Raw genomic sequence first — 26,684 nt, forward strand, 5'->3', positions numbered from 1 at the left:
TCTCTGGTCAGGCAGTCACAGCCTCAGTCAGGCACACAATGGCTGTCTTTTTCTTCCTGCTGGTTTGAGAGCTTTCCTCCAGATCAAAAAAGGAGTTTGCAATCTCCTTGTGATCTATGGAGTGTCCTCTCTTCTTCACCACCCCTCCAGTGTGGCTTAGGTCCCTCTGACCCTCTGGCAGAAGGAATTTGGAGAACTTCCATAGAGCCCTGTGGAAAATACATTCTATCACCGCAACAGTGACCCCCACCTCTCTCACTCTCTTAATCCCTGTTTTATATTCTGTATCTTGATATGGCCAATGGCTAATCAACAATAAGCCATTGTATTATGTTCATTAGAGCAAAGTTGGATCTATTCAAAGCAAATATTTTGGACTTGAACTCACCCCAAATACAACACTGCATTCTTTATTCCTTTTTCAGATTACTTGTTTATTTGTTTCAGAGGCTCTGAGTGATAAAAGACAATTCCCCTATTTCTACCGGATGGCCCCCAAAAATGGGATCCAGTATCCCGCAATCGTCCAACTGCTCCTCCATTTCAGATGGACCTTGATTGGACTCTTTGCTTCCGACACGGAGAAGGGAGAGAATTTCATGAGGACTTTGACTCCAATGCTTGTGAGGAATGGGATTTGTGTTGTTATATCACAACGATTCTCAACAACTACACCTACAGCACCCTTCAGGGATGCCATCTCTAAATGGAGACAGGTCAATGTCTTTGTTTTCTTTACAGACTTTCGTACCATGATGGATGGAATTCACCATGTTCATTTTGCGCTTGAAGGTCTGCCACAACCCATTGAAGGGAAAATATGCATCATCACATTTTTTGGAGAATTGCCAGTGAAAAGTCATAGACTTTACGAATACGTTCACAGTATTTGGCACTTTTATATACAGGAAAGAGAGTATGATGATATCTTTCAACCATTTATCTTTGTGGAACCACAATTTCAAAATCGGTCTTTTCGCTGTTCTCTTTCAAAGCACATCCTTTCTGTCAAAGTCCGAAGAAGATGCACACAGAAAGAGCCCCTGGAGACCGAAGGGAAAAGACACAATGACATGTACTATATTGACCACCGTGCTTATAGTGTCATTAAGACTCTGGCCTATGCCTTGAATGCTGCATATTCCTCCAGATCCAAGAGGAGAAGGAAGAAGAGGTTGGTGGCTTCAAGACTTCAGCCTTGGCAGGTAAGGGGACCTTACACGGATTCATCAAGCTTAGTTCTTTTGAAAAATGAATCCAAAGGAAAAGAAGGGAAACCTTCTGGGACAAGTAACGGGAGCTCACCCCATGACACGGCACTAGGAATTCGAACCACTGAACTGCCAACCTTTCGATTGACAAGCTCAGCGTCTTAGCCACTGAGCCACCGTGTCCCTTTGTATTAGCACAATTCAAATATTCAAATAAGAAACCAAAGATTTCTGCTTTTAAACTTTCTGGTTGTTTCTATTCTAGCTTCATCCCTTTCTGAAGAAGAATGCATTTTGCAATTTTTCAGAGATGAAAATGTATTTGGACCCAAATGGAGATCTGATAGCAGATCTGAATATTATGAGTTTGGTGGTTTTCCCCGAGGAGAATTATATTGAAGAGCAAATGGGAAGTTTTGAAAGGCAGCGACTTATTATCAGCCAAGAGACTCTTTCCTTGCTAAAGTGGCTCAACAAGGTGGGTGAAATATTAGCCTTTTTTTCTGTTTTCAAAAGCCTTATGACCCAGTCACAAAGGTGGGTGCACTTCACTGATAATTGAATGTGTAGAGTAAAACTTATAATTTTCTTAGATGGATATTATTATCAACTAATATGATGTTTTCCTGCTAAAGTGGCTTAAGAAGGTGGGTGAAATTCGGACATTATTCCATCAGGACACATTTCAAGTAAGCTAGTCAGCTAGGTGAAGGATTTCCCATGAGAATTTATTTTTAAAAAAATTTGTAATTTTATTATAACATATATATAACATTCACATAACATACAATATATACATAATTTACCTCTTTTAAACATTGTTTCTTCGTGGTTTTTTTTCAGTTTTCTTCCCCTATATCTTCATTTCTTTCTTCTTCTCCCCCACCCCCATTGTCCTTTTCTTCCCCCTAAAAAAAATAAAATAAGTTTTTTAGCTTTAACAAGCTTAATGTCAGCGTTCCAGAAAAAAACCCACTCCAAGTAAAGACGCGGAAGCAAGCATTTTCCAAAGTCCTCTTTCCTAAAATAGGCAAACTGGCACATCTGGGAAAACCCGAATCTGAAAAGCCCGGGTTTTCCTTCAATAAGTCAAAGCTCCCAAAACCATCCCCTTTTCCACCCAGTCAGTCACATGCTCCAATCAACGTCCGTTCCATCCTGATCCAGCCCCCTGACCACTCCTCCTCCAGATGCTGGATCGCCCTGACCTTGACCGACAGGAAGAATGCTATTATGTCTACTAACCCCTCCTCCTACTTTCCCACACATGAGAAGGTGGCAGCATTGGAGCTTCCGGCCTAACATGGCTTCCAAAGCTGACAGGCGTCTCCCCCCACCCCCAGGAGGACCTTTCGGTTTATCAGGAAATTTGTCGTGAAACTGTTTCACAAACGCATCAGCATTCACATCCTAACTCTTAACCAAAGTAGCTTCAGCCAAAGGGTAGCCTTTCCAGTCCACCAAATATTGTAATCGACCCCTATAGAGTCTAGAGTCCAGGATTTTCTTCACCTCATAATGAGTCTCCCCTTGTATTATTAAAGGAGGGGGCGGAGCAGCTGGCAAAGGTCTGAGGGTAGATTCTCTGACCAGTTTCAATAAGCTACTGTGGAAAACAGGGTGTACTTTCCCTAAGATGCGTGAGAGTCTAAGTTGGACAGTCACTGGGTTAATCACTTTCTTTTGTGTTTTGTCAGGAGGAGGGGTTATTTTTGCGGGGGGGGACGCCTGTCAGCTTTGGAAGCCACGTTAGGCCGGAAGCTGCAATGCTGCCACCTTCTCATGTGTGGGAAAGTAGGAGGAGGGGTTAGTAGACATAATAGCATTCTTCCTGTCGGTCAAGGTCAGGGCGATCCCGCATCTGAAGGAGGAGTGGTCAGGGGGCTGGATCAGGATGGAACGGACGTTGATTGGAGCATGTGACCAACTGGGGTGAAAAGCGGATGGTTTTCGGAGCTTTGATTTACTGAAGGAAAACTCGGGCTTTTTAGATTCAGGTTTTCCCAGATGTGCCAGTTTGCCTATTTTTGTAAAGAGGACTTTGGAAAATGCTTGCTTCCGCGTCTTTACTTGGAGTGGGGTTTTTTCTGGAACACTGACATTTTTGGGGTTGCTATAAATCGTATAAGTTCATGATGTTTCATGACTTAGCTTTATACATTTCTTTACAATTATTATATACATATTTTAATTATATCTTTAATATTATACATTTCTATATTCTTGTTATATTAAAAAAAATCCTTTTTTATTTATACTACTTGTTTTTGTCCATTCCAATTTTTATTCCACTCCATACATTTGTTATGTATATATTTTATACTTCTAATTTTCTCCCCTGATAGTTATTATTCTTTATTTCTCACCTTAAGCCATTTATACCATTTATTCCATATTCTATAATAATCTGTCTCTTCTTTTTCTTTAATTTCTTTTGTTAATCTGTCTATCTCAGCACATTCTAAAATCTTATCTATCAATTCTTCCTCAGTTGGAGTTCTTTCCTGTTTCCAGTTTTTTGCATATACTATTCGTGCTGCTGTTTAGATGTGTAGCATCAAATATTTTATTTCCTTGGAATATGGTCTTGTAAAAATTCCTAACAGTAATGTTTCTGGTTTTCTTTCTATTTGTTGGTTTGTTATTTCTTCTATCCACTTCTTAATATTTGCCCAATTTTTTTTTATTGCTGTCAGGCACGTCCACCATAGATGGTAATATGTTCCTTGGGATTTCTTGCATTTCCAACATTTTGAGCTATTGTCTGGGTACATCTTTGCAAGTCTTGTCGGTGGCAAATGCCATCTATAAAACATGTTCAACTGGTTTTCTTTGTATGCCGCCGATAATGTTAGTTTTGTATTTACTTGCCGCATTATTTCCCATCTCTCCAGATCTATTGTATAATTAAAGTTTTGCGCCCATTTAATCATTGTATTCTTCACTATCTCTTCCTCCATTTTATATTGTAATAGATATTTATAAATTTTGATAATTAGCTTCTCTTCTGATCCTAATATAATTTTGTCTAATTCATGTTTCACTCTTTGTGTTTCGTAAGTTTTTCTGTCTTCCTTATATTTGATCTCGCTGTTGCAATCTTGCGAGATCCGGCCGTGAATGGTGTGCATGGGCTTTTAATGTTTTTAAAATGTTTTTATAGTATTTTTAAATAATTTATCAATGTTCATCGTTCGCATTATTTTTGCTGTAAGATGCCCAGAGTTCCTTGGTAGTTGGGCGGCATAGAAATACAATAAATTAAATTAAAGTAATTTACTGGGGAATTATTCTTTAGGATACAGATCATGGCTTTTTTGTGTCCCCTCTGCTATTAGGATCTCTAACTAAAGAGTAACCCACAAGTATTGGAGATTGTCTTGCTAATACCCTCAGGTTCAATTATTCCTTGTGCTCAAATAGCAAAGAAGAAGGCAATTCAGTTGATCTGTGCCTGAATTCAGGTTTTAACTGAATCAAGACTGGATGGAGGTCCTTTTGGTTCCAGTAAGAAATCATCTTTGGAATTAAAAACAGAATGGTTGGGATCAGAGTTTCCTGACAGGACAGGTTATTTATTTATTTAGCGTATGGTAAAAAAAAGCACATCACAATTGCAGTCTCAATGAGCAAACATGAAACTATTTGCTCTGTTTACAAATTCAGATGATTTAAATAGTGAATTATAGATATATAAAGAATGGAGGAATGGATTTTAAGCAGCCATGAGAAGGAACCCATTTTTTGTCACAATGCTTAAATTTTTTCTCTATTCCATTCTTTCCAACTTTATTAAGTACAAAAGACTTTTCTTGCAAGCTGATCTGTCAGAAGCAAAAGCAGGAACTAAATAAAGAAATTGCCAGCAGTCATATCTCATACAACCATTTGAAACTAATTAGAAATTTCATATCTATCTAAACAAAGCCCATAGTCTACTTGATAAATGTTCTTGTTGACCTCAGTTTCCCATGGAACGGTGAGCCCTAATGTATTTTCTTTGGCATTCACTATTTTTCCACTTAGTCTCTACCTCAATCCAAATGTGTAGAAAATTGTTATCCTGGATTTGTCAAACGGGCTCGAGAAGGAGAACCAGTTTGCTGTTATGACTGCATTCCTTGTCCAGAGGGGACCATCTCCACCCAGGAAGGTGGGTGACTCTGGAGGACAGGATACCAGAGATCTTGATCAAAGTGCATGTTAAAGACATATATAAGCTTGAATATTTTGCTGTTGCTCTTTATATTCAACAATTTATTCCAGAATAGGAGGAAAGAAAAAGGTCTTGAAGATGAGGCAAGAAGGACATGGTGGACATTTTAGCCAGAGGCAATCTCTCTTCTACTAGTCAGTTTGGAAGTGTCTTTCCATGCTTACCTTTGTTAGGAACTTCTAAATTCTTTGAAAGTTGAGAAACAGTTTCAGCTCAATGGCTTGTTCTCACCCAAATCAACTTTGCATTATGGGCCAAAGGATACAAGCCATCAAACATATGATGGGCAGCATATGCATTTAACAAACAAATAAAATACCTCGCTCAATCAATTGAATAAGCTGTCAATGTTTATTAATATTATACAGCCTTATAAAGAGAAATGTGTAGTCACAAAGACCATGGAGGTAAGCAGTTGGGTTCAAGGGACAAGAGAAAACTAAATTGAGCATCCATCGTAAAATCCATTAAGGGAATTTCAGTGTGAGAGGAGGGATGAAACTAAATTTTTTATTAGCAGGGATCAAATCTGTCTGTCTCGTCACCAACACTCCAACTATCCATCTTATAAATTGAGAAGTAAAACACCAATATTGCTTATAGCCCAGCTCAACAATCCTGGGTTCTCCATTTATTCTGGGTGTCATTCTCTAAAGCCAACAATAAAATATTTTACAAACCCAAATTAGATCAATGAACCTAAAAAACTAAGATCAGCTCTGTTGAACGAATCATCTCAACTTGAAGTAGTTAATGTCTTTTCCCAGGAATGGATGGTACCACCATCTTTCCAGAAGGAGGCAGTAGTAAACCCTTTCCCAGGGGCCTCTCCATGGGCCCAACTATGGAATAATTTTAGGACAGTTTGATGGGAAATGGTGGCTGCTCAGGTATAGAACCCAGGCTGTTGTCTGAGTTACAGCAGAAAGACGACACCAGTTGCTCTTGCCAATGACCTCTCCAGAGCTCAGGATGTGGGTGGTGAAACCATACTGTCTCTTCTGGATCTCTCATAAGCTTTTGTTACCATCAACAAAGGTATCTTTCTGGACCAGCATTGGGGATTGGGAATGAGAGGCAGACTTTAGCAATGTTTCTCTTCTTCACAGATGATTTCAGTTGATATTGTTTGGGGACAGAGTTCAGGGCCTAGGCCCCTTCTCCTTTCCTTTCTATAATGTGCATGAAACTGATAATGAGTCATTTGGAAGGAGAGTTTGCATAAAAGAAATATTGCTTTCTCTTTCCTCAGATACTGAAAAGTGTACAAAGTGCCCAGATGATCAATATCCAACTGAGAACAAAGTCCAATGTATCCACAAAAGAATAACCTTCCTGTCCTATGAGGAACATCTGGGCATTATTCTGGTCTCCTTTGCCCTCCTCTTATTCCTAATCACAGGATTTGTTTTAATCATATTCCTTAAATACCTAGAAACTCCCATTGTCAAAGCCAACAACCGGGACCTCTCCTTCATCCTCCTGGTCTCCCTCCTGCTTTGCTTCTTGTCCTCCTTTTTATTCATTGGCCAACCAAGAAAAGCCACCTGTCTTTTGCGACAAACTGTGTTCAGCATTGTCTTCTCAGTAGCTGTGTCTTCTGTGTTGGCCAAAACAATCACAGTGGTATTGGCCTTCCTTGCCACAAAACCAGGGAACAAAGTGAGAAGATGGTTGGGGAAGAGCTTGGCCAACTCCATCATCCTTTCTGGTGCTGCTGGCCAAATTTTCATCTGTGTCATGTGGCTGGGAGTTTCTCCCCCATTCCCTGACTCTGATCTTCAATCCCAGCCTGGAGAGATCATCCTTCAATGCAATGAAGGCTCTGTCACCATGTTTTATGTTGTCCTTGGCTACATGTGTTTCCTAGCTGCCATTTGCTTCACTGTAGCTTTCCTGGCCAGGAACCTCCCTGGGGCCTTCAATGAAGCCAAGTTGATCACCTTCAGCATGCTGGTCTTCTGCAGTGTTTGGGTCTCCTTCCTGCCCACCTACCTGAGCACCAAAGGAAAGTCCATGGTGGCTGTGCAAGTTTTCTCCATCTTGGCCTCAAGTGCCGGTCTTCTGGTTTGCATCTTCTTCCCCAAGTGCTACATTATCATCTTGAGACCAGATCTAAACACCAAAGAGCATTTAATGATAAAAGTAGGGAACTGATAATGAAATAAATTCTTATGTGGAACTTCTTAGCATAGTATTCTTCTCTTTCTCAAAGGTAGGTGAGGACAGAAGAGCTGGTTGTCAAGAACATGCTGATACTCCTCAGTTGCAACATTCTGCATGACCTACTACAGTTATTTCTGCAGATGTTACGTGACAACATAGACTTTATGGGACCTCAGAGTTTCATGCCTTTGGTGTTGATTCATCACTCTCCCAACATCCTTTCTAGACCCCATTGTATAACCCCAGACGTCCGGATGAATGGGTCATTCCATCCCACAGAGGAATGGGTCTCCCTATGCTGAATTCTTCATGTTTGTGGGCTCTGGAGGGAGCCTAAGACACCCTGCAGGGGCGGTGAAGCAAAGGGGTGCACCCTGTGAGGTTGGGGAGAGTTGCAGCTCTCCCTTCAGGTCTGGGGTCTTTTTTCCCTCTCAGACATGGCAAGAAGAAGAAGCAGCCTAAAGATGGCTGCTACAAAGCTGGGACAACTGAAGAATTACAGCTAAGACTGGTGCAGGAGAGAAGGTGAGACATGGTGGAACTGGGGGAAAGGATTTTCCTTTGTTTTAAATTATACCAAGAAATAAACCAGAACTATTTGCCCAGAACCATGTGTTAAAGTGGCGCCTAAGGTTTTTGGGGTGAGCTGAAGAAATGCCTAACTGGAAATGAAAGGTGCAGAAGAATAAATAACAGATTTTTAAATAAACAGAGAAGTGACTCTTAAACTGGGACGAAGCGATACTGGGAAGGCATTTTTAAATATTAGAATTATCTATATACAAAACTTACTCTGCTTTTATATTTGTATTTGTTGTATAATCCAAATAACAATGGACTAGTAAACTGCCACCTGCTGACAAAAAGGAAAACTACAAAGAAGTGATTCAATTAAAGAGACATTTGAACATTATATGAGAGGATTGAATTTGGAAAGAGGACATAAAGGGCTTTTGATAACCTCTCAGTGTACTTGAATGGAACTGAGTGTTAACCTTTATTGTTGTTTTGACTTGCTTTCCCTTTCTCCTCTCTTTCTTTTAAAGCATAGCAATTAAAGTATAAAGCGGGCAAGAGATGATGGATGGATGACTCCCTTTCTCTATCGCTGCTTTGAGTTGTCTTTTAGTCACTCTCACTCTCCACTCTTTTTTTTTCCTCTTTATTTTTTTAGGCAGGTGACATGATTAGTAGTTAGACAGGAAAGAAAGAAAAAGCCTTTTAATATAGGGTGACATGATTAAAAGCTAGAATAAGTGATAGAAATAAAGGGAATAATAATGTATGCATTTTTATTTGATAACTTGAAAGTAATAATGAGAAATAGGTGGAATACTTGAATAATGATAGATTGTTACCTAATATAGATGTGTATTGTTATTAGAAATACATAAATTGATTGAATGTAATAATAATGTTTAATCTGATCAGTTTTATTTGTATTGGAATGTATGGCGCCCAGGTGCCACACTGTTCACACATTGATTTGATATTTTTATTAAAAAATTAAAAAAATTAAAAATCTGGGCAGGGGGAGGAATGATCCTGTTGTAAAGCTTCACCCAGAAGGAGTGCAACAACCTTTGTGAAGGCTCAATGCAGGAAAGAAAAAAGAAAACTTGAGACTAGATTGGCCTCTTAGCAAAAGAAACCACTTGATCCTCTTGTCTCCAATTGGAAACTTTCAGCATTGTACCATGCGGATTGAAAAATAATCTTAAATAGAAAATGGCAGGAGGGCTTTCCTGAGGCTTTACGCCATGTAAATATAATTATAACACTCACAGTACAAACAAAAAGACGCAACCCCTTCTCTCAAGTGAACATGTACACATGCCCTTCAAGTGTCACACACTGTCAGCTGCCACCTTCTGCTTGCTTGTGCTTCCCTGCTATGCGGTGACAGGCTGCCATGAACTGTGGGGAGGAGGACTGAAGGCTTGGGGAAATGAAAGTAAGTGATTTATCTCTTGAGATGCTGACTCAAGGTCACCCAGCTGGAAGAAGTACGGAACAGCCCTCTCACAACAGAGGGGGAAGGATATGATATCATCGATCTCCATTCTTCAACACAGTCCTTTCAACAGTTCCAAGAAGGCTCCACACCCATTTGCACCACTCAGGTGACCCTGATGACACAGGTAAACCTCCAGGGGACCTTAACGACCCACTAAAAGAATGCAAGTGACCAGCTGTCTGCAAGGAGTATAAATCCTTCCAATCCCCACCATTCTTCAGAGCAGAAGAAGCTTCTTGGATGAGAAGCAAAATGTCTTCAAAGAAAAACCAGAAAGTCAAGTTGCCTATTAAAAAAAAAAAAAACCTTTGAAACACCCTGTCTGTGGTTTCCTGTCGTGCCTCCATGGGTACGACAAGTACACATTATAACAATTTGTTTATTCCCTTTAATTCAGTCATTTTAATGAATTTATCCTGATCATCATATCCTGATCAACAAAGAATTTCCCCTGGGGGTTGAATTCTCATCTTTCAATGTTTATTTCCCAAGGTATCCCAGTATAAAGGGCCAGAACTACTACATAACAGTATCCCCAGAGGCAAATAGTATCTTAGTGATTTTTTCACTAACATACTATTCTCCAGCCCTCCCTCTGAACATGCAGATCCAGAAGAACTCAAGGGTCCCCAAAGGAGATGTTGCTTCTCACTATAATTATCATACTGGGATCCCAGTCTTTGGGACATCTTCTGCCCAGTCTTTGGGATGTTTTCTGCTACTTCTCCAACCATTGCCTTTCATGTATAAATCAGACTAATGCAACGTGAAAGAGGTCTTGCATCAGCCTCCAGTCATCCTGAATGTTATGCACAACATTTTGGGCAGGCAAAGACTCGTCTGTTGAATGCACCTCTCACTCCTTTCCATGTGAAACTTGGTTTGTCTCTGTCTGAATCAGGGAAATCATTTGCTTTTCCATTTATGAACATGCTTTGAATGCTTCAAAGCCCTTTTATGGTTTAGAAACTGAAGTGACTGATTCAGCCAAAGGAGCAATGAATCTCCTGCTACTGCTTCTGATGCTTGGGCTGACCCAAAGAAATTTTGGGAGGCTCACAACCAAATGCCCCCCGATTTTGAAGCAGCAGGACAAAGGAAAGCCGTGGAACTATTATGGGCCAGGAGATCATATCATTACTGTGTTCGAATCTGCAACAAATCCTTCTCCTGAGCTGTTACAATTTAACGGGGCTCGTTATATTTCTTCTCTGTAAGTCATTCAATGGGATGGGGTTGCATTCCCCCCCATTTGCATTTCTACTACTCTTCTTCCTTTCTTTTTCTTCTAATTATTTCTAAATTGTAGGATATGTGTATTTTGATTTATAAGGCTCTCCTCATTTGCCTTATTTTGTAAAAGACTCAAATGGAAGGATGGGGCAGAAGGAAACCTAAAAGAGCTTGAGAAAGACAAACACAGAATTCAGAGGATATGAGTTCATCCTATTCATATTGATTTTTATTCCATGTAGTTATTGGAAACTTATATTCATTGCCTGTCCTTATAGTTGCATTCATTGCCTGTCCTTGGAGAATAAGAATGACTTATTCTTAGAATTGCTTAGCAGGCTCAGTTATGCATCCATGTTCTTGCTTTAATGATTTAGCAGCTGTGCTTGACTGAATGGCTATGAATCGTGGTCATTGGATATATCTGTCACTATTGACCCTGGTTTAAAGCTATGTCCATCCCATCTTCTCAACAATTTTGGAAATTAAATGGTGATATGTGATTATAATTTGCCTCTCATTTTTTTTTATCAATATTGGCTTATTTTGATGTTTCTGTTGTTCATGATGGTAACATAAACATATTTGTACAGTACTAGAAACACTAACATGGCAGGAATGCAACCCTACATTTTCATCATTCAAGTGGTCAACAAGAATTCCCTGCTCCTGCACAATCTCACATTTGGTTACAGCATCCATGACAACTATTTGAACACACTTGCCACTTCAGATGCCTTGTTGGACACGCTTTCTACTGGAGAAGCCAATGTTCCCAACTACAGCTGTGGAAGGAAAGACTATCTTTTGGCTCTTCTTGATGGAGCCAGAAGAGACATCTCCATCCAGATGTCAACATTAGTAGGCATCTACAAAGTCCCACAGGTTTGTGTGTGTGTTTCTCTGTGGGTAAAATAAGTGGAATGGTGGTTTGTGAGCAACAGATCCAACATACCTTCTCTATGGAATTCAAGAGCTGCTTTTCACCATGGCCATTGTAGATGTCATGGATAGGGATAGGGATTCCTAGTGGTGAAGGGATAAGGATTGAAGCAGCCATATCCGTGTACATGTTGTTAATGTTGTCTGTTTTAGATTCTGTATCTTGATATGGCCAATGGCTAATCAGCAATTCTAAGCCATTCTATTATGTTCATTAGAACAAAGTTGGATCTATTAAAGCTGAATATTTTAGACTTGAACTCACCCCAAATATAACACTGCATTCCTTTTTTAAAAATCTGTTTTATTTACTTTATTTGAATAACATATAAAAATTCCATTTCAATCAAATAGCGTGTTGTCTGGGTACAGTTGTTTGTAGGCAATCATAATCAAAATGTTTACAATAACATTCATCACAACATTGATACTATAATAATAATAATATTTTGTTTATCTATTTTATCCAAGTTCTGTTTTAACATTTATCCTTTTTACGTCCCCGCATTTCTAACCATTGGTAAAATATGTCCCATGTCAAAAAGTGTTCAGTTTCTTCTTTGTCCTTAATAGTAAATGTTAGTCTATCCATTTCTGCACGTTCTAATATTTTCTTAGTTACACTCTCATCTGTCAGGATCTCATCACACTTCCGTTGTTGAGCATGTACAATTCTAGCTGCAGTTAATACATATAAAATCAAGTATATAGTCCCTTTGTCATATCTTTCCAGCAGAATGCCCAATAAAAATATTTCTGGTTTCATCTCTATATGTTGTTTTATCATTTTTTCCAACCAAGCATGTATTTCCCTCCAGGATTTTTTGGCTTTTGGACATGTCCGCCACATATGGAAATATGAACCAGGTATTTGGTTGCATTTCCAACATTTAGCAGATCTATCCTTATACATTTTTGCCAGTCTTGTTGGTGCAAAATGCCATGTATAAAACATTTTATACAAATTTTCTTTATATGCAGTTGACATAGTCGATTTAACATTTCTATCCCACAGTTTCTGCCATTTGTCTAGTTCTATTGCATATCCAAAATTTTTAACCCAAACAATCATTGTCTCCTTTACCTGTACGAAACCTTTCCAGTTTCTTTCTTTCTTTCTTTCTTTCTTTCTTTCTTTCTTTCTTTCTTTCTTTCTTTCTTTCTTTCTTTCTTTCTTTCTTTCTTTCTTTTTCTTTTTTTTTTCTTTTTTTCTTTCTTTCTTTTTTTTTTTGCTTTAAATTATATGCCGCCCTTCTCCGGAGACTCAGGGCGGCTTACAATGTGTTAAGCAATAGCCTTCATACTTTTGAATATTTATACAAAGTCAGTTTATAGCCCCCACAATCTGGGTCCTCATTTTACCTACCTTTGAAAGGATGGAAGGCTGAGTCAACCTTGAGCCTGGTGGGATTTGAAGTTTGATACCTAATAAATTACAATATATTTTCTTTATCAGTTTTTCATCCATTCCAGTTAGTATCTGGTCCAATTCTGTTAACTCTTTATTGAAACCATACATCTTTCTTATATCGAGATTGTATCTGCATATTTGGCCACCATGCGATGTCCATCCCTTGACTATTAAGTTCCTGCTTGGTTTTTAATTCCCCCTTTTCATTCAAAATATCTTTATATCTTACAATTTTTTCCATATTAATAAGATTAGGATGTATCAATGCTTCCATTGCCAGACTGGTATTTTCAAGTAGTATTGTTCTTTAATTTTAAGCCCTACTGATAACAGTGCATATCTAATATAATGTCTTTGAAAGTAACTAGGTATCTTATTCTTCCCATACCATAAAAAAAGCATGCCAACCTAGTTGCAGGTCATGTCCTTCTAAAGTTAATAGTCTTTTATGCCACAAATTGAACCATTCTTTCACCCATGTAAGTACCGAGGTCTGGTAGTACAAACTCCCTCTTTTTTTTTTTTTTTTTGGAATCTTGCAACACTTTCAAACCTATTCTTGCTTTTTTCCCTAGCCAAATATTGGACTAAATATAATAGTCTTGGTAAAATATTCTTTTTTCTTCCTGTTAATGACAGTTGCAGATCTTTCCATTTCTCCAAATCTAGTTTAATTTGTTGCATCAGTTTCATATAATTGTCCTCTTTAATTGTTATATCAATTAATTGTATATCAATTCTTTCCATCAACACTCTTTTTTGTGTATCTGTGAGATTTTTAACCAAAATCTTTGTCTTGTTTTTATTTATTTTCAATCCTGCAACTTCCCCATATTCTTCTATCTTTCTGATTAACCACTCCAGTTCCTAAAGGGGCTTCTAAAATAAAGACCAAGTCATCTGCAAATGCCTGTAGCTTATATTTCTCTTTTTTTATTTCCATTCCTTTTATTTCTTCATCTTGTCGAATATTTCTGGCTAAGACTTCCAGAGTCAGAATAAATAGCAAAGGGGACAGTGGTCATCCCTGTCTGGTGCTTTTTTTAATATCAAAGTTATTTGTCATGTCCCCCGTTTGCCATTACCCTAGCTGATTATTTGTGGTATATTGCTTTAATCATATTAATAAATCTCTCCCCAAAGAACATATATTTTAATTGTAATAGCATAAATTGCTTAATAATGTTGTGAAATGCTTTCTGTGCATCTAGGAAAATCAATGCCACTTGTTTTCCAGGGTATGTTACATAATACTCCAATGTATTTAAAATCACTCTCATGTTTTTACTACATGAGCTACAGTTTTTTAAAATTAAACTGTTTCCATTCTCTTTCTCTGCAGTTCTCTCTGTAAACAGCTCTGTAAACAGGTGCAGGCAGTTTATCTGAGCCTTGTAACAATGTTCTTTTCATAAATTACCCAAGGTCAATTGTTAATCTCAATTTCTTTTCTTCACTTTCTCTCGATAACAGTTTTTTCCCAACCAACAGGTATCACTATTGCTCTTTTTCTCTTCTCTCCTTTAACTTCCTTTAACATACATCAATCTTTTTCCTTTAGGGGTTCCAGAGCCCGAATTTTATATTCCAAAAAAAAAAAAAAAGCTTTAGTTCATTGAAATCCAATTAATCCAATTAATATTATCCTTAGAATAACCAGTCCAGATTTCCTCTTTTAAAGCTTATTTCTCTCAAACAGTTCAAATAATTCAAATAATTCAAATAATTCAAATTTCTTATCTGGATCTATTTCATCTTTGTGCTTATTCACCACTATTCTCAGGGGGTGGAAGATAGACAAATCCACCCCCTTCTTTTACAGTCCCACTGTCACTCAGGCCAGTTTTAAAAGGGGCAAATTCCTGAACAGAATTTGGAAAGTTCTCACCCACACTCTTCTTCCCAATCTTCACTGATTCTTCTCTGGTCGGGCAGTCACAGTCTCAGTCAGGCACACAATGGCTGTCTTTTTCTTCCTGCCAGTTTGAGAGCTTTCCTCCAGATCAAAAAAGGAGTTTGCAATATCCTTGTGGAGTGTCCTCTCTTTTTTACCACCCCTCCAGTGTGGCTTAGGTCCCTCCAATCCTCTGGCAGAAGGAATTTGGAGAACTTCCATAGAACCCTGTGGAAAATACATTCTATCACTGCAACAGTGACCCCCATGTCTCTCATTCTCTTAATGTCTATTTTATATTCTGTATTTTGATATGGCCAATGGCTAATCAACAATAAGCCATTCTATTATGTTCATTAGAACAAAGTTGGATCTATTCAAAGCAAATATTTTGGACTTGAACTCACCCCAAATATAACACTGCATTCTTCATTTCTTTTTCAGATTACTTGTTTATTTGTTTCAGAGGCTCTGAGTGATAAAAGACAATTCCCCTATTTCTACCGGATGGCCCCCCAAAATGGGATCCAGTATCCCGCAATCGTCCAACTGCTCCTCCATTTCAGATGGACCTTGATTGGACTCTTTGCTTCAGACACGGAGAAGGGAGAGAATTTCATGAGGACTTTGACTCCAATGCTTGTCAGGAATGGGATTTGTGTTGTTATATCACAACGATTCTCAACTACTACACCTATAGCATCCTTCAGGGATGCCATCTCTAAATGGAGACAGGTCAATGTCTTTGTTTTCTTTACAGACTTTCATACCATGATGGATGGAATTCACCATGTTCATTTTGCACTTGAAGGTCTGCCACAACCCATTGAAGGGAAAATATGGATCATCACATTTTTTGGAGATTTGCCAGTGAAAAGTCATAGACTTTATGAATACGTTCACAGTATTTGGCACTTTTATATACAGGAAAGAGAGCATGATGATACCTTTCAGCCATTTATCTTTGTGCAACCACAATTTCAAGATCGGTCTTTTCACTGTTCTCTTTCAAAGCAGATCCTTTCTGTCAAAGTCCGAAGAAGATGCACGCAGAAAGAGCCCCTGGAGACCGAAGGGAAAATACACAATGACATGTACTATATTGACCACCGTGCTTATAGTGTCATTAAGACTCTGGCCTATGCCTTGAATGCTGCATATTCCTCTAGATCCAAGAGAAGAAGGAAGAAGAGGTTGGTGCCTTCAAGACTTCAGGCATGGCAGGTAAGGGGACATTACATGGATTCATCAAGCTTAGTTCTTTTGAAAAAGGAATCCAAAGGAGAAGACCTGGATGTTGAGTGTCAAAAACCCCTCAACAACACATCACCTTGATGGATGGTATTGAAGACCATGAAGGGGATCCGGAGAATACTGAAGGATTCCAGCAACAAAACATGGTGGAGGGGGGTGTTGCGTTAGGACACCATGTACCCTAATAGTGGGTGATGGACGGAAGGCAAGAAGAGGGAGGTTGGAATGGGAACGTAAATCAGATGCTGAAGAGATAATAGTGCGGAGGGGAATGATGTCCTATGTCTGCGATGAGCATGAACGGAACAAGCGGCAGCTTTGATTGTGACAGCTGTGAGAAATCATTGCCTGCTTAATGATAGTTAACTGTATCCACGCCCTATAAAACAGTACGGGCAGAGAGCCAGGGAGTCTCTGACTTTGTTTTGCTTAGAAGCTCAATCTCTACTGTACGCTGCTGTGTTGCCTCCATTAAACTGGGTTTTGGAACAAATCCTCCTTTTCATGTGTGCATGTTGGTTTGTACCCGGTGAAGCACTGGCGGCTCCAGAGGGGCTGAGTCTGGAACTATCTCAACCTACTTGTGCTACAAAAGGCCAACAGGTTTGGCCAACCTAGTTGCTTGGGGCATAATCTTCCCAAGAGATATATTTTAATATTAAGCACTGATGATTTAGAAAGGACGATGTGTGTAGTTTTAAAATAAATTCCTGTATGTATGGGTTCATTATTGTCCCGCTAGTATTTTATGCTCATAAATTTCACGGTGATCCAAATGCTTCCTCTCTTCAAAGATTATCCATTTTTTATATAACAGTCCAACTTGATTACTCTTCTTCTTTTAATTTTAAAAATATCAAATCTTCTTCTTTTTTAAAATCCAGTCCAAATTTTAAAATTCTGTCCAGTCTTTTAACCATGTCTCAATATTGAATTTTTTCAATTGGTTCTGTTCAAAAATCAGTTGTTTGTCGAGTCTTTGTTTCTTTGAAGTTACATTTCAAATTTTTCATGCCCCTTTGCTGCTCAGCCACTGTTTTATTGCTTGGGGTCTTATAGTTAAAAATATTGCTCTAAGCGTAGTTACAAGCCTGGGTTGGTTGTCACTCACCTGGCTTCAAAGAGCTCCATTTCAATCCACTTTCCTCCTGTACATCACTCAGTCCGGTTGTCCCAGCTTCGTGGCAGCTGCCATGGCTGCCTCCCCCCACCTCCGACTAACAGAGAGTTCCCTCCGACCTCTGAGGAACTTGCCTGTTCCTCTTAGTCGTCCAAGGTGCCTCTCTTTCTACCCCATCCCTGAAGGATGGTTTTGGTCCGAAGACCCATTGGCGGCGGTTTGTTAGCCGGGGTTTTCGTGGCGCTCATCGGAGCTCGCTAATTCCCTGACTGTCTCGCCGCGACACCAAACCGGAAGTCCTTTATCCATTCTTTGGATAATGTCCCTGTGGTTTTCATAGAGTTTAAGAATAATCTCTTGATTTCTTTGTTAGTTCAGTTTCTGCTCTAGACTGTTCCCTACATTTCATTATTTTTTCAGTATATATTTTATTTATACATGATTGAAAAAAATCACAGAACTCTTTGAAGACAATGGTAAAAATTGTTCTTCCAACTAAGAATAACAGAATAACAGAATTCGAAGGGACCTTGGAGGCATTCTAGTCCAACCCCCTGCTCAGGGAGGAACCATTTCAGAAATGGTTGTCCAATATCTTTAAAGTTTCCACTTTTGGAGCATTCACAACTTCTGGAGGCAAGTTGTTCCACTGATTAATTGTTCTAACTGTCGGAAAATCTCTCCTTAGTTCTAAATTGAGTCTCTCCTTGATTAGTTTCCTTTCAGTGCTTCTTGTCCTGCCCTTAGGTGCTTTGGAGAATAGCTTGATTCCCTCTTCTTTGTGGCAAACCCTGAGATATTGGAACACTGCTATCATGTCTCCCCTAGTCCTTCTTTTCATTAAACTACACATACCCAGTTCCTGCAACCGTTCTTCATATGTTTTAGCCTCCCATCCCCTAATCATCTTTGTTGCTCTTCACTGCACTCTTGCTAGAGTCTCAACATCTTAGATCTAGAATCTCAAGAATATCTGCTACTTAGACAACTGTATTAGAACAAGTCAAATGTTCAATTATGTAGAGACCAAGAAGGATAAGATACCAAAGATTTCCACTTTTAAACTTTCTGGTTGTTTCCATTCTAGCTTCATCCCTTTCTGAAGAAGAATGCATTTTGCAATTTTTCAGAGATGAAAATGTATTTGGACCCAAATGGAGATCTGATAGCAGATCTGGATATTATGAGCTTGGTGGTTTTCCCCGAGGAGGATTATATTGAAGAGCAAATGGGAAGTTTTGAAAGGCAGCGACTTATCATCAGCCAAAAGATTCTTTCCTTGCTCAACATGGTGGGTGAAATATTAGCCTTTTTTTCTGTTTTCAAAAGCCTTATGGCCCAATCACAAAGGTGGGTGAATTTCACTGATAATTGAATGTGTAGAATAAAACTTATAATTTTCTTAGGTGAATATTATTATCAACTAATATGATCTTTTCCTGCTAAAGTGGCTCAAAAAGGTGGGTGAAATATGGACATTATTCTATTTTTTTTTCATAGCCTCAGGACATATTTCAAGTAAGCTAGTCAGCTAAGTGAAGGATTTTCCATGAGAATTTAATGTGGAAGTAGAAACTTTATAGTTTCCTTAGACTATTTGGTAGGCTGCAACACTATTGACCAAGGTATTCTTGAGATGCTATAATATGGGAGCCTGGTTTAAGTTCTCCCCATCATCCAGTCAGTGATGAGGAAGCTTCTTGGATGAGAAACGAAACATATTCAAAGGAAGATGAGAAAGTCCAGTTGCCTCTTGAAAAAGCACCATTGGATGACTGAGAATCTTCATAGATATTTCTAGGAGACATTTCATTACCCAAACTAGGCAACATCATCAATGCTAACAGATAGTTTGGGCAAGGAAACATCTGCAAGGAAACAACCAAGCTTAGAGAGCACCAAGGATCCCTCAACTCAACCCTGGCCTATAAATATTATACTTTATTGGTACTATTTTAAGATGATTCAGCTAAATCCAGACTCAGATGCTGGGGAATTATTTTTTAGGATACAGATCATGGCTTTTTTGTGTCCTCTCTGTTACTAGGATCTCTAACTAAAGAGTAACCCACAAGTATTGGAAATTGTCTTGCTAATACCCTCAGGTTCAATTATTCCTTGTGCTCAAATAGCAAAGAAGAAGGCAATTCAGTTGATCTGTGCCTGAATTCAGGTTTTAACTGAATCCGATGACATTGAATTGGTCCAATTTTGGTTCCAATAAGAAATCATCTTTGGAATTAAAAACAGAATGGTTGGGATCAGGGTTTCCTGACAGGACAGGTTATTTATTTATTTAGCATATGGTAAAAAAAAAGCAGATCACAATTAAAATCTCAATGAGCAAACATGAAACTATTTGCTCTGTTTACAAATTCAGAGGTAGACTATTTAAATAGTCAATTATAGTTATATAAAGAATGGAGGAATGGATTTTAAGGAGCCATGAGAAGGAACCCATTTTTTTTTTCACAATGCTTAATTTTTTTCTCTATTCCATTCTTCCAACTTTGTTAAGTACAAAAGACTTTTCTTGCAAGCTGATCTGTCAGAAGCAAAAGAAAGAATTAAATAAAGAATTTGCCAGCAGTCATATCTCCTACAACCATTTGAAACTAATTAGAAATTTCATATCTATCTAAAAGAAGCCCATAATCTACTTGATAAATGTTCTTGTTGACCTCAGTGTCCCATGGAACGGTGAGCCCTAATGTATTTTCTTTGGCATTCATTATTTTTCCGCTTAGTCTCTACTTCAATCCAAATGTGTAGAAAATTGTTATCCTGGATTTGTCAAGCGGGCTCGAGAAGGAGAACCAGTTTGCTGTTATGACTGCATTCCTTGTCCAGAGGGGACCATCTCCACCCAGGAAGGTGGGTGACTCTGGAGGATACTGAAGGTATACAGAGATCTTGACCAAAGTGCACTATAAAGACATATGTAAGATTGAATATTTTGCTGTTGTTCTTTATATTCAACAATTTATTTCAGAATAGGAGGAATAAGAAAAAGTTCTTGAAGATGAGGCAAGAAGGACATGGTGGACATTTTAGCCAGAGGCAATCTCTCTTCTACTAGTCAGTTTGGAACTGTCTTTCCATGTTTACCTTTGTTAGGAACTTCTAAATTCTTTGAACGTTGAGGAACAGTTTCAGCTCAATGGCTTGTTCTCACCCAAATCAACTTTACATTATGGGCCAAAGGATACAAGCCATCAAACATGTGATAGGCAGCATATAAATATAACAAACAAATAAAATACCTCACTCCATTAAATGAATAACCTGTCAATGTTTATCAAAATTATACAGCCTTATAAAGAGAAATGTGTAGTCACAAGGACCATGGAGGTAAGCAGTTGGGTTCAAGGGACAAGAATTGAGCACCCATCGTAAAATCCATAAAGGGAATTTCAGTATGAGAGGGGGGATGAAACTAAAGTTTCTATTAGCAGGGATAAAATCTATAAAGTCTTATAGATTGAGAAGTAAAACACCGATATTGCTTATAGCCCAGGGTTCTCCATTTATTCTGGGTGGCATTCTTTAAAGCCAACAATAAAATATTTTACAAACCCAAATTAGATCAATGAAACCTAAAAAACTAAGATCAGCTCTGTTGGACGAATCAAATTTTAAGGGATTCCCAGAAAACTTCAAATGTTGGAGTTAATCTCAACTTTAAGTACTGTATTTTTTCGAGTATAAATCACTTCAGAGTATAAGATGCACCTTAGTTTTTGGGTAGGAAAACAAGGAAAAAAATTCTGCCTACAAGTATTCATCGGTATTCATCTGGCTAGTGTCCTTGTAGCAAACTGCAAACAGTCTGGTTACCTTCAGCAAGTAATCGCAGTCTGATTCAGTGCAAGCAGCTGATTGGCAGTTGGATTGGCCTCCCGGAATACTGCCAATCAGCTGTTCCAGGCTGCGGGGATCGCCACAGCCCATCACCACCTCCGCGCATTGCATTTTAGGCCTCTGTGCACCATGTTTTTGGTCTCCCCGCACCACTGATCCCTGCTTCCTGGAAACAGTGGAAAATGTGTGGAGGCCAAAAAGACCATATTACCTAAATTTTTATATTTGTTTCAGGTCACCCCAATTAAAATAGATAAACTGTTTTTTGAAAAGCTGAATAAAATAACATCTAAATTTATATGGCAAAGGAAAAGGCCATGAATAAAATTTAAGCTGCTTCAGGATACAAAAGATAGGGAGGTATATTACCAGGCAGCAGTACTATCGTGGGTCAAAGATTGGATAGAATTAAAGAACTCTAGAATTTTAACAATTGAGGGACACGAATTCCAAACTGGCTGGCACTCCTTTATGTGGGATGAGAAATACAAAACACATTCATATTTTAAAAGACACACAATAAGAAATTCATTATTACAAATTTGGCGTAAAATTAAAAAAAACAACATTATATGAAGATACCAAATTGGCTAGCACCGGCAGAATCAATTAGGCACCCTAATTTAACAGATAAGACAAAAATAATTAGATATAAAGATATAATTGACTATCAAGGCAAATTAAAGGCAAAACAACAATTGGAGACAGATTTACACAGAGAAATAGACTGGTGGACTTATACTCAAATACAATCCAAATACAGAGAACATATAAAAACATATGAAATTTATAATCAAAAACAAGAAATAGATAAAATTATATTAGATTCAGAAAATAAATTAATTAGTAGAATTTACAAATTTCTTCTACGCTATAAATTGGAAGAAGAGACAGTCAAAGAAACGATGATTAAGTGGGCTCAAAACATCAAACACACAATACCTTTGGAAAAATGGGAAAGTTCTGGCAGGTAAACCTAAATTTAATTAAAGCAACGGCGTACAAGGAAAACCAACTGAAAATGTTTTATCAGTGGCATATGTCTCCAACCAGATTGGCAAAAATACAACCTAAAAATAGCCCGATTTGTTGGAAGTGCAAAAAGGCACAAGGGACTTTCTATCATTTATGGTGGACGTGCCCGGCAGCAAAGAAATTTTGGTCTAACATCAAAAAATGGTTGGAACAAATAACAAAAACACAGATTGAAAAAGAAACAGAAGCATTTCTATTAGGAATCTTTAACAAATCATACCCTAAGGATATCAAATATCTCACAATTCACATATTAACTGCTGCAAGAATAACCTACGCAAAAAATTGGAAGCAAGAAAAAACACCAAGTGAAACAGAAGTAATAGGAAAAATTTTAGAATGCGCTGAAATGGATAGGTTAACCAAAGAATTACAAGAAAGAGAAGAAACAGACTATTATAAAATATGGAATAATTGGTATAATTGGTTAAAAATCAGAAATATACAAAAAATAAAGGGGGAAATATTACCGATTTAAATATATATATATATATAATAAAAAATGTTATTAGATTAAGGAGAGGTGAAGGAATATATCATAAGTAGAATTGTAGAATGTCACTCTGAAAAAATGCTTAAGAAGAAATTATACTCTTTTTGTGTATATGTTGTATAAATGTTTGTTGTGTATATGTTACGTATGTCTTTTTTAATATTTATATTCAATAAAAACTACTTTTAATAAAAATAAGCTTTTGTTACCATCAACAAAGGTATCTTTCTGGACCAGCATTGGGGATTGGGAATGAGAGGCATACTTCTGTTTGAATGTTTCTCTTCCTCACAGATGATTTTGGTTGATATTGTTGGGGGACAGAGGCCCCTTCTCCTTTCCTTTCTATAATGTGCATGAAACTGAGAGGTGAGTCATTTGGAAGGAGAGATTGCTGCATAAACATTGATTTCTCTTTCCTCAGATACTGAAAAGTGTACAAAGTGCCCAGATGATCAATATCCAACTGAGAACAAAATCCAATGTATCCACAAAAGACTAACCTTCCTGTCCTATGAGGAACATCTGGGCATTATTCTGGTCTCCTTTGCCCTACTCTTATTCCTAATCACAGGATTTGTTTTAATCATATTCCTTAAATACCTAGAAACTCCCATTGTCAAAGCCAACAACCGGGACCTCTCCTTCATCCTCCTTGTCTCCCTCCTGCTTTGCTTCTTGTCTTCCTTTTTATTCATTGGCCAACCAAGAAAAGCCACCTGTCTTTTGAGACAAACTGTGTTCAGCATTGTCTTCTCAGTAGCTGTGTCTTCTGTGTTGGCCAAAACAATCACAGTGGTGCTGGCATTCCTTGCCACAAAACCAGGGAACAAAGTGAGAAGATGGTTGGGGAAGAGCTTGGCCAACTCCATCATCCTTTCTGGTTCTGCTGGTCAAATTTTAATTTGTGCCATGTGGCTGGGAGTTTCTCCCCCATTCCCTGACTCTGATCTTCAATCCCAGCCTGGAGAGATCATCCTTCAATGCAATGAAGGCTCTGTCACCATGTTTTATGTTGTCCTTGGCTATATGTGTTTCCTAGCTGCCATTTGCTTCACTGTAGCTTTCCTGGCCAGGAACCTCCCTGGAGCTTTCAATGAAGCCAAATTGATCACTTTCAGCATGCTGGTCTTCTGCAGTGTCTGGGTGTCCTTCCTACCCAGTTATTTGAGCACCAAAGGAAAGTCCATGGTGGCTGTGCAGGTCTTCTCCATCTTGACCTCAAGTGCTGGTCTGCTGCTTTGCATCTTCTTCCCCAAATGCTACATTATCATCTTAAGACCAGATCTAAACACTAAGGAACATCTAATGATAAAAGTAGGGAACTGATTAAAAAAAATCTTAAATCTTGTGATGGGTCAGGTGTGGATATGTCAGGTGAGGGTTTTCTGATGTGATTTATTTATTTATTTTATTTTAATTTTATTTTATTTCTATACCGCCCTTCTCCTGCGGGACTCAGGGCGGTGTACAGCCGAGATAAAACATTGCATATAAAATTTAAAAACAGTTTAAAAAACAATTAAATAATTTCGGCCCAAGATTTAAAACAACCCAATTAAAACCAAAATTCGATTAAAAAACTGAGAGGATGGAATCAAGCCAGCCCGGCTAGATGGAATAAGTGTGTTTTCAGGGCCCGACGAAAAGTCCGGAGGTCTGATATCATGCGTATCTCAGGGGGTAGGTCATTCCAGAGGGCAGCTGCTGCCACAGAGAAGGCTCTCCCCCTGGGGGTCACCAGCCAGCACTGTCTGGCCGACGGCACCCTGAGGAGGCCCTCCCTATGCGAGTGAACCAGTCGGTGGGAGGCTATTGGCGGCAGAAGGCGGTCTCGCAGATATCGCCTTCTGAGACAGCTGAGTCAGCTGTGTGTGTGTCAAGTAAAGGTCTTGTAAAGGGTCTTTGGAAACCAACTCACAAGCTTGGAGAATGAACCTTTACCTTCATCCTACACCCGAGCTACAGATATTCATCACTATTGCAATGTTATAGGGTTTCCTGCTGAAGCAGGAGTTTGGATTAGAAGACTTCCAAGATCACTTCCAACTTTGTTATTGAAACTGCTTAGTTTAAATTGAGTATGTGTTGCAAAAATGATCCCAACAATGAGATATTCTCCTGCCATGTAAGGCTTTGGTGGTTCTAATCCATCCCACTTCCAAGCCAAGAAACATTTGGTCTTCTATACCCCATAGATTTCATGGAACAGACACATTATCATCTGAACCATTTCTCTGGTGACAGATAGTGTCACTTGTACAGTCACCCCTCTTATCACATAGACACAGTAATGACTGCAGGTCAAAGGTCTAATATGACATGATTGAGATCCCTATGGGCTTTTGTGATTTGGATTGTGGAACAGCGAGAATCCACATGATGCACAAAGGATACAGATGTTCTATTCAAGATATCTCTTTATGTCAATTTATAGCAATAGCAGACTTATATATCACTTCACAGTGCTTTACAGCCCTCTCTAAGCAGTTTATGAATCAGCATATTGTCCCCAACAACCTCATTCCTCATTTTACTGATCTTGGAAGGATGGAAGGCTGAGTCAACTTGTCCTCCACTCCTCCGCTCACAACAAAATACCTTATACTACCAGACTTGAAATTTTGGGCTTAGAAAATTTAGAACTACTCCGCCTTCAGTATGACCTAAGCATAGCTCATAAAATCATCTGCTACAATGTCCTACCTGTCAATGACTACTTCAGCTTCAACCACAACTATCCATGAGCTCACAATAGATACAAACTTAAGGTAAACTGCACCAAACTCAATTGCAGAAAATATGACTACAGCAACAGGGTGGTCAATGCCTGGAATGCACTACCTGACTCTGTGGTTTCTTCCCCAAACCTCCAAAACTTTAATCTTAGACTGTCTACTGTTGACCTCACTCCATTCCTAAGAGGTCTGTCAGGGGCGTGCATAAGCTCACCAGCATGCCTACCATCCCTGTCCTAATGTTCCGTTTAATTGTATTCATTTTATGTATTCAATTTATGCTTATACTTATATATATTATTTAATACGTACTTGACAAATAAATAAATAAATAAATAAAATAATAAATAAATAAATGAACTGGTGGGAATAGAACTCTGGCAGTCAGTAGAATTAGCCTGCAATACTGCATTCTAACCACTGTGCCATCACAACTCCTTTTGATTCTTATTTCCCTGCATCAGCTTCAGTTTGTTTGAGTGGGGTGAAGATTGGAGAAGGTAGTTGAGGAGGTGGTGGGTTGTGATGATTGGAGCGAACCTGGATCTCTTCTAAACATGCATCAATCATTATGCAAGTCCTGTAGACTTGATGTACCATTTGGGGAACTCCTTACCTGATGAATTCATTTGCAAATCTGTCATTCAGGCCACGCCTGAACTGTAGCCATTAGGGAGGATCCATTCCAATTCAAACCAGCTGCAATCAGTTTGTATTCTTCTATGTAGAAACTTACTCTGTGGTTGTCTTGTTTAAGTTAGTACAGTTGTTGTGTGGTGGTATCTTCTTCTATGGGATCACTGAAGTGTTGCCTGAAGTTGGTTATGAAGTTTTGGGAATTATCCAAGATTGGATCATTGAGCTCAAGCACAAGCCATGCCCATCTGGTGTCTGAAGCTGTGAGGAGGCCACGAATGAAGGATACTCATGATCTTTTCATCACAAATTCCCCTGGTCTGGTGCTGATGAACATGTTGCATTGAGCAAAAGATGTTGCCATTTTATCTGAGTCTCCCACATACCTCTCAGATAAGCAGTCAAAACCCAGACACACCCAGGACCTAGTAGCCAAGCACTAAGATTAGAAGCCAAG

General features: G+C 38.6%; 1 protein-coding gene across 1 annotated transcript in view; it reads left to right on the forward strand.

Annotated features, from left to right (window-relative positions):
- LOC148116064 (vomeronasal type-2 receptor 26-like) overlaps positions 1 to 26,684 on the forward strand; it is a 51,372-nt gene that overhangs the window by 6,274 nt on the left and 18,414 nt on the right. The window contains exons 2-4 of the mRNA XM_087885371.1: positions 448 to 623; positions 1,477 to 1,689; positions 16,260 to 16,314. Of these exons, the coding sequence (XP_087741497.1) occupies positions 448 to 623; positions 1,477 to 1,689; positions 16,260 to 16,314 (444 nt within the window). The remainder of the gene's footprint in view (positions 1 to 447; positions 624 to 1,476; positions 1,690 to 16,259; positions 16,315 to 26,684) is intronic.

This window comes from Pantherophis guttatus, chromosome 2 (assembly GCF_059756535.1).
Source record: "Pantherophis guttatus breed Tessera chromosome 2, ASM5975653v1, whole genome shotgun sequence".
In the NCBI taxonomy this organism is placed as follows: Eukaryota; Metazoa; Chordata; class Lepidosauria; order Squamata; family Colubridae; genus Pantherophis; species Pantherophis guttatus.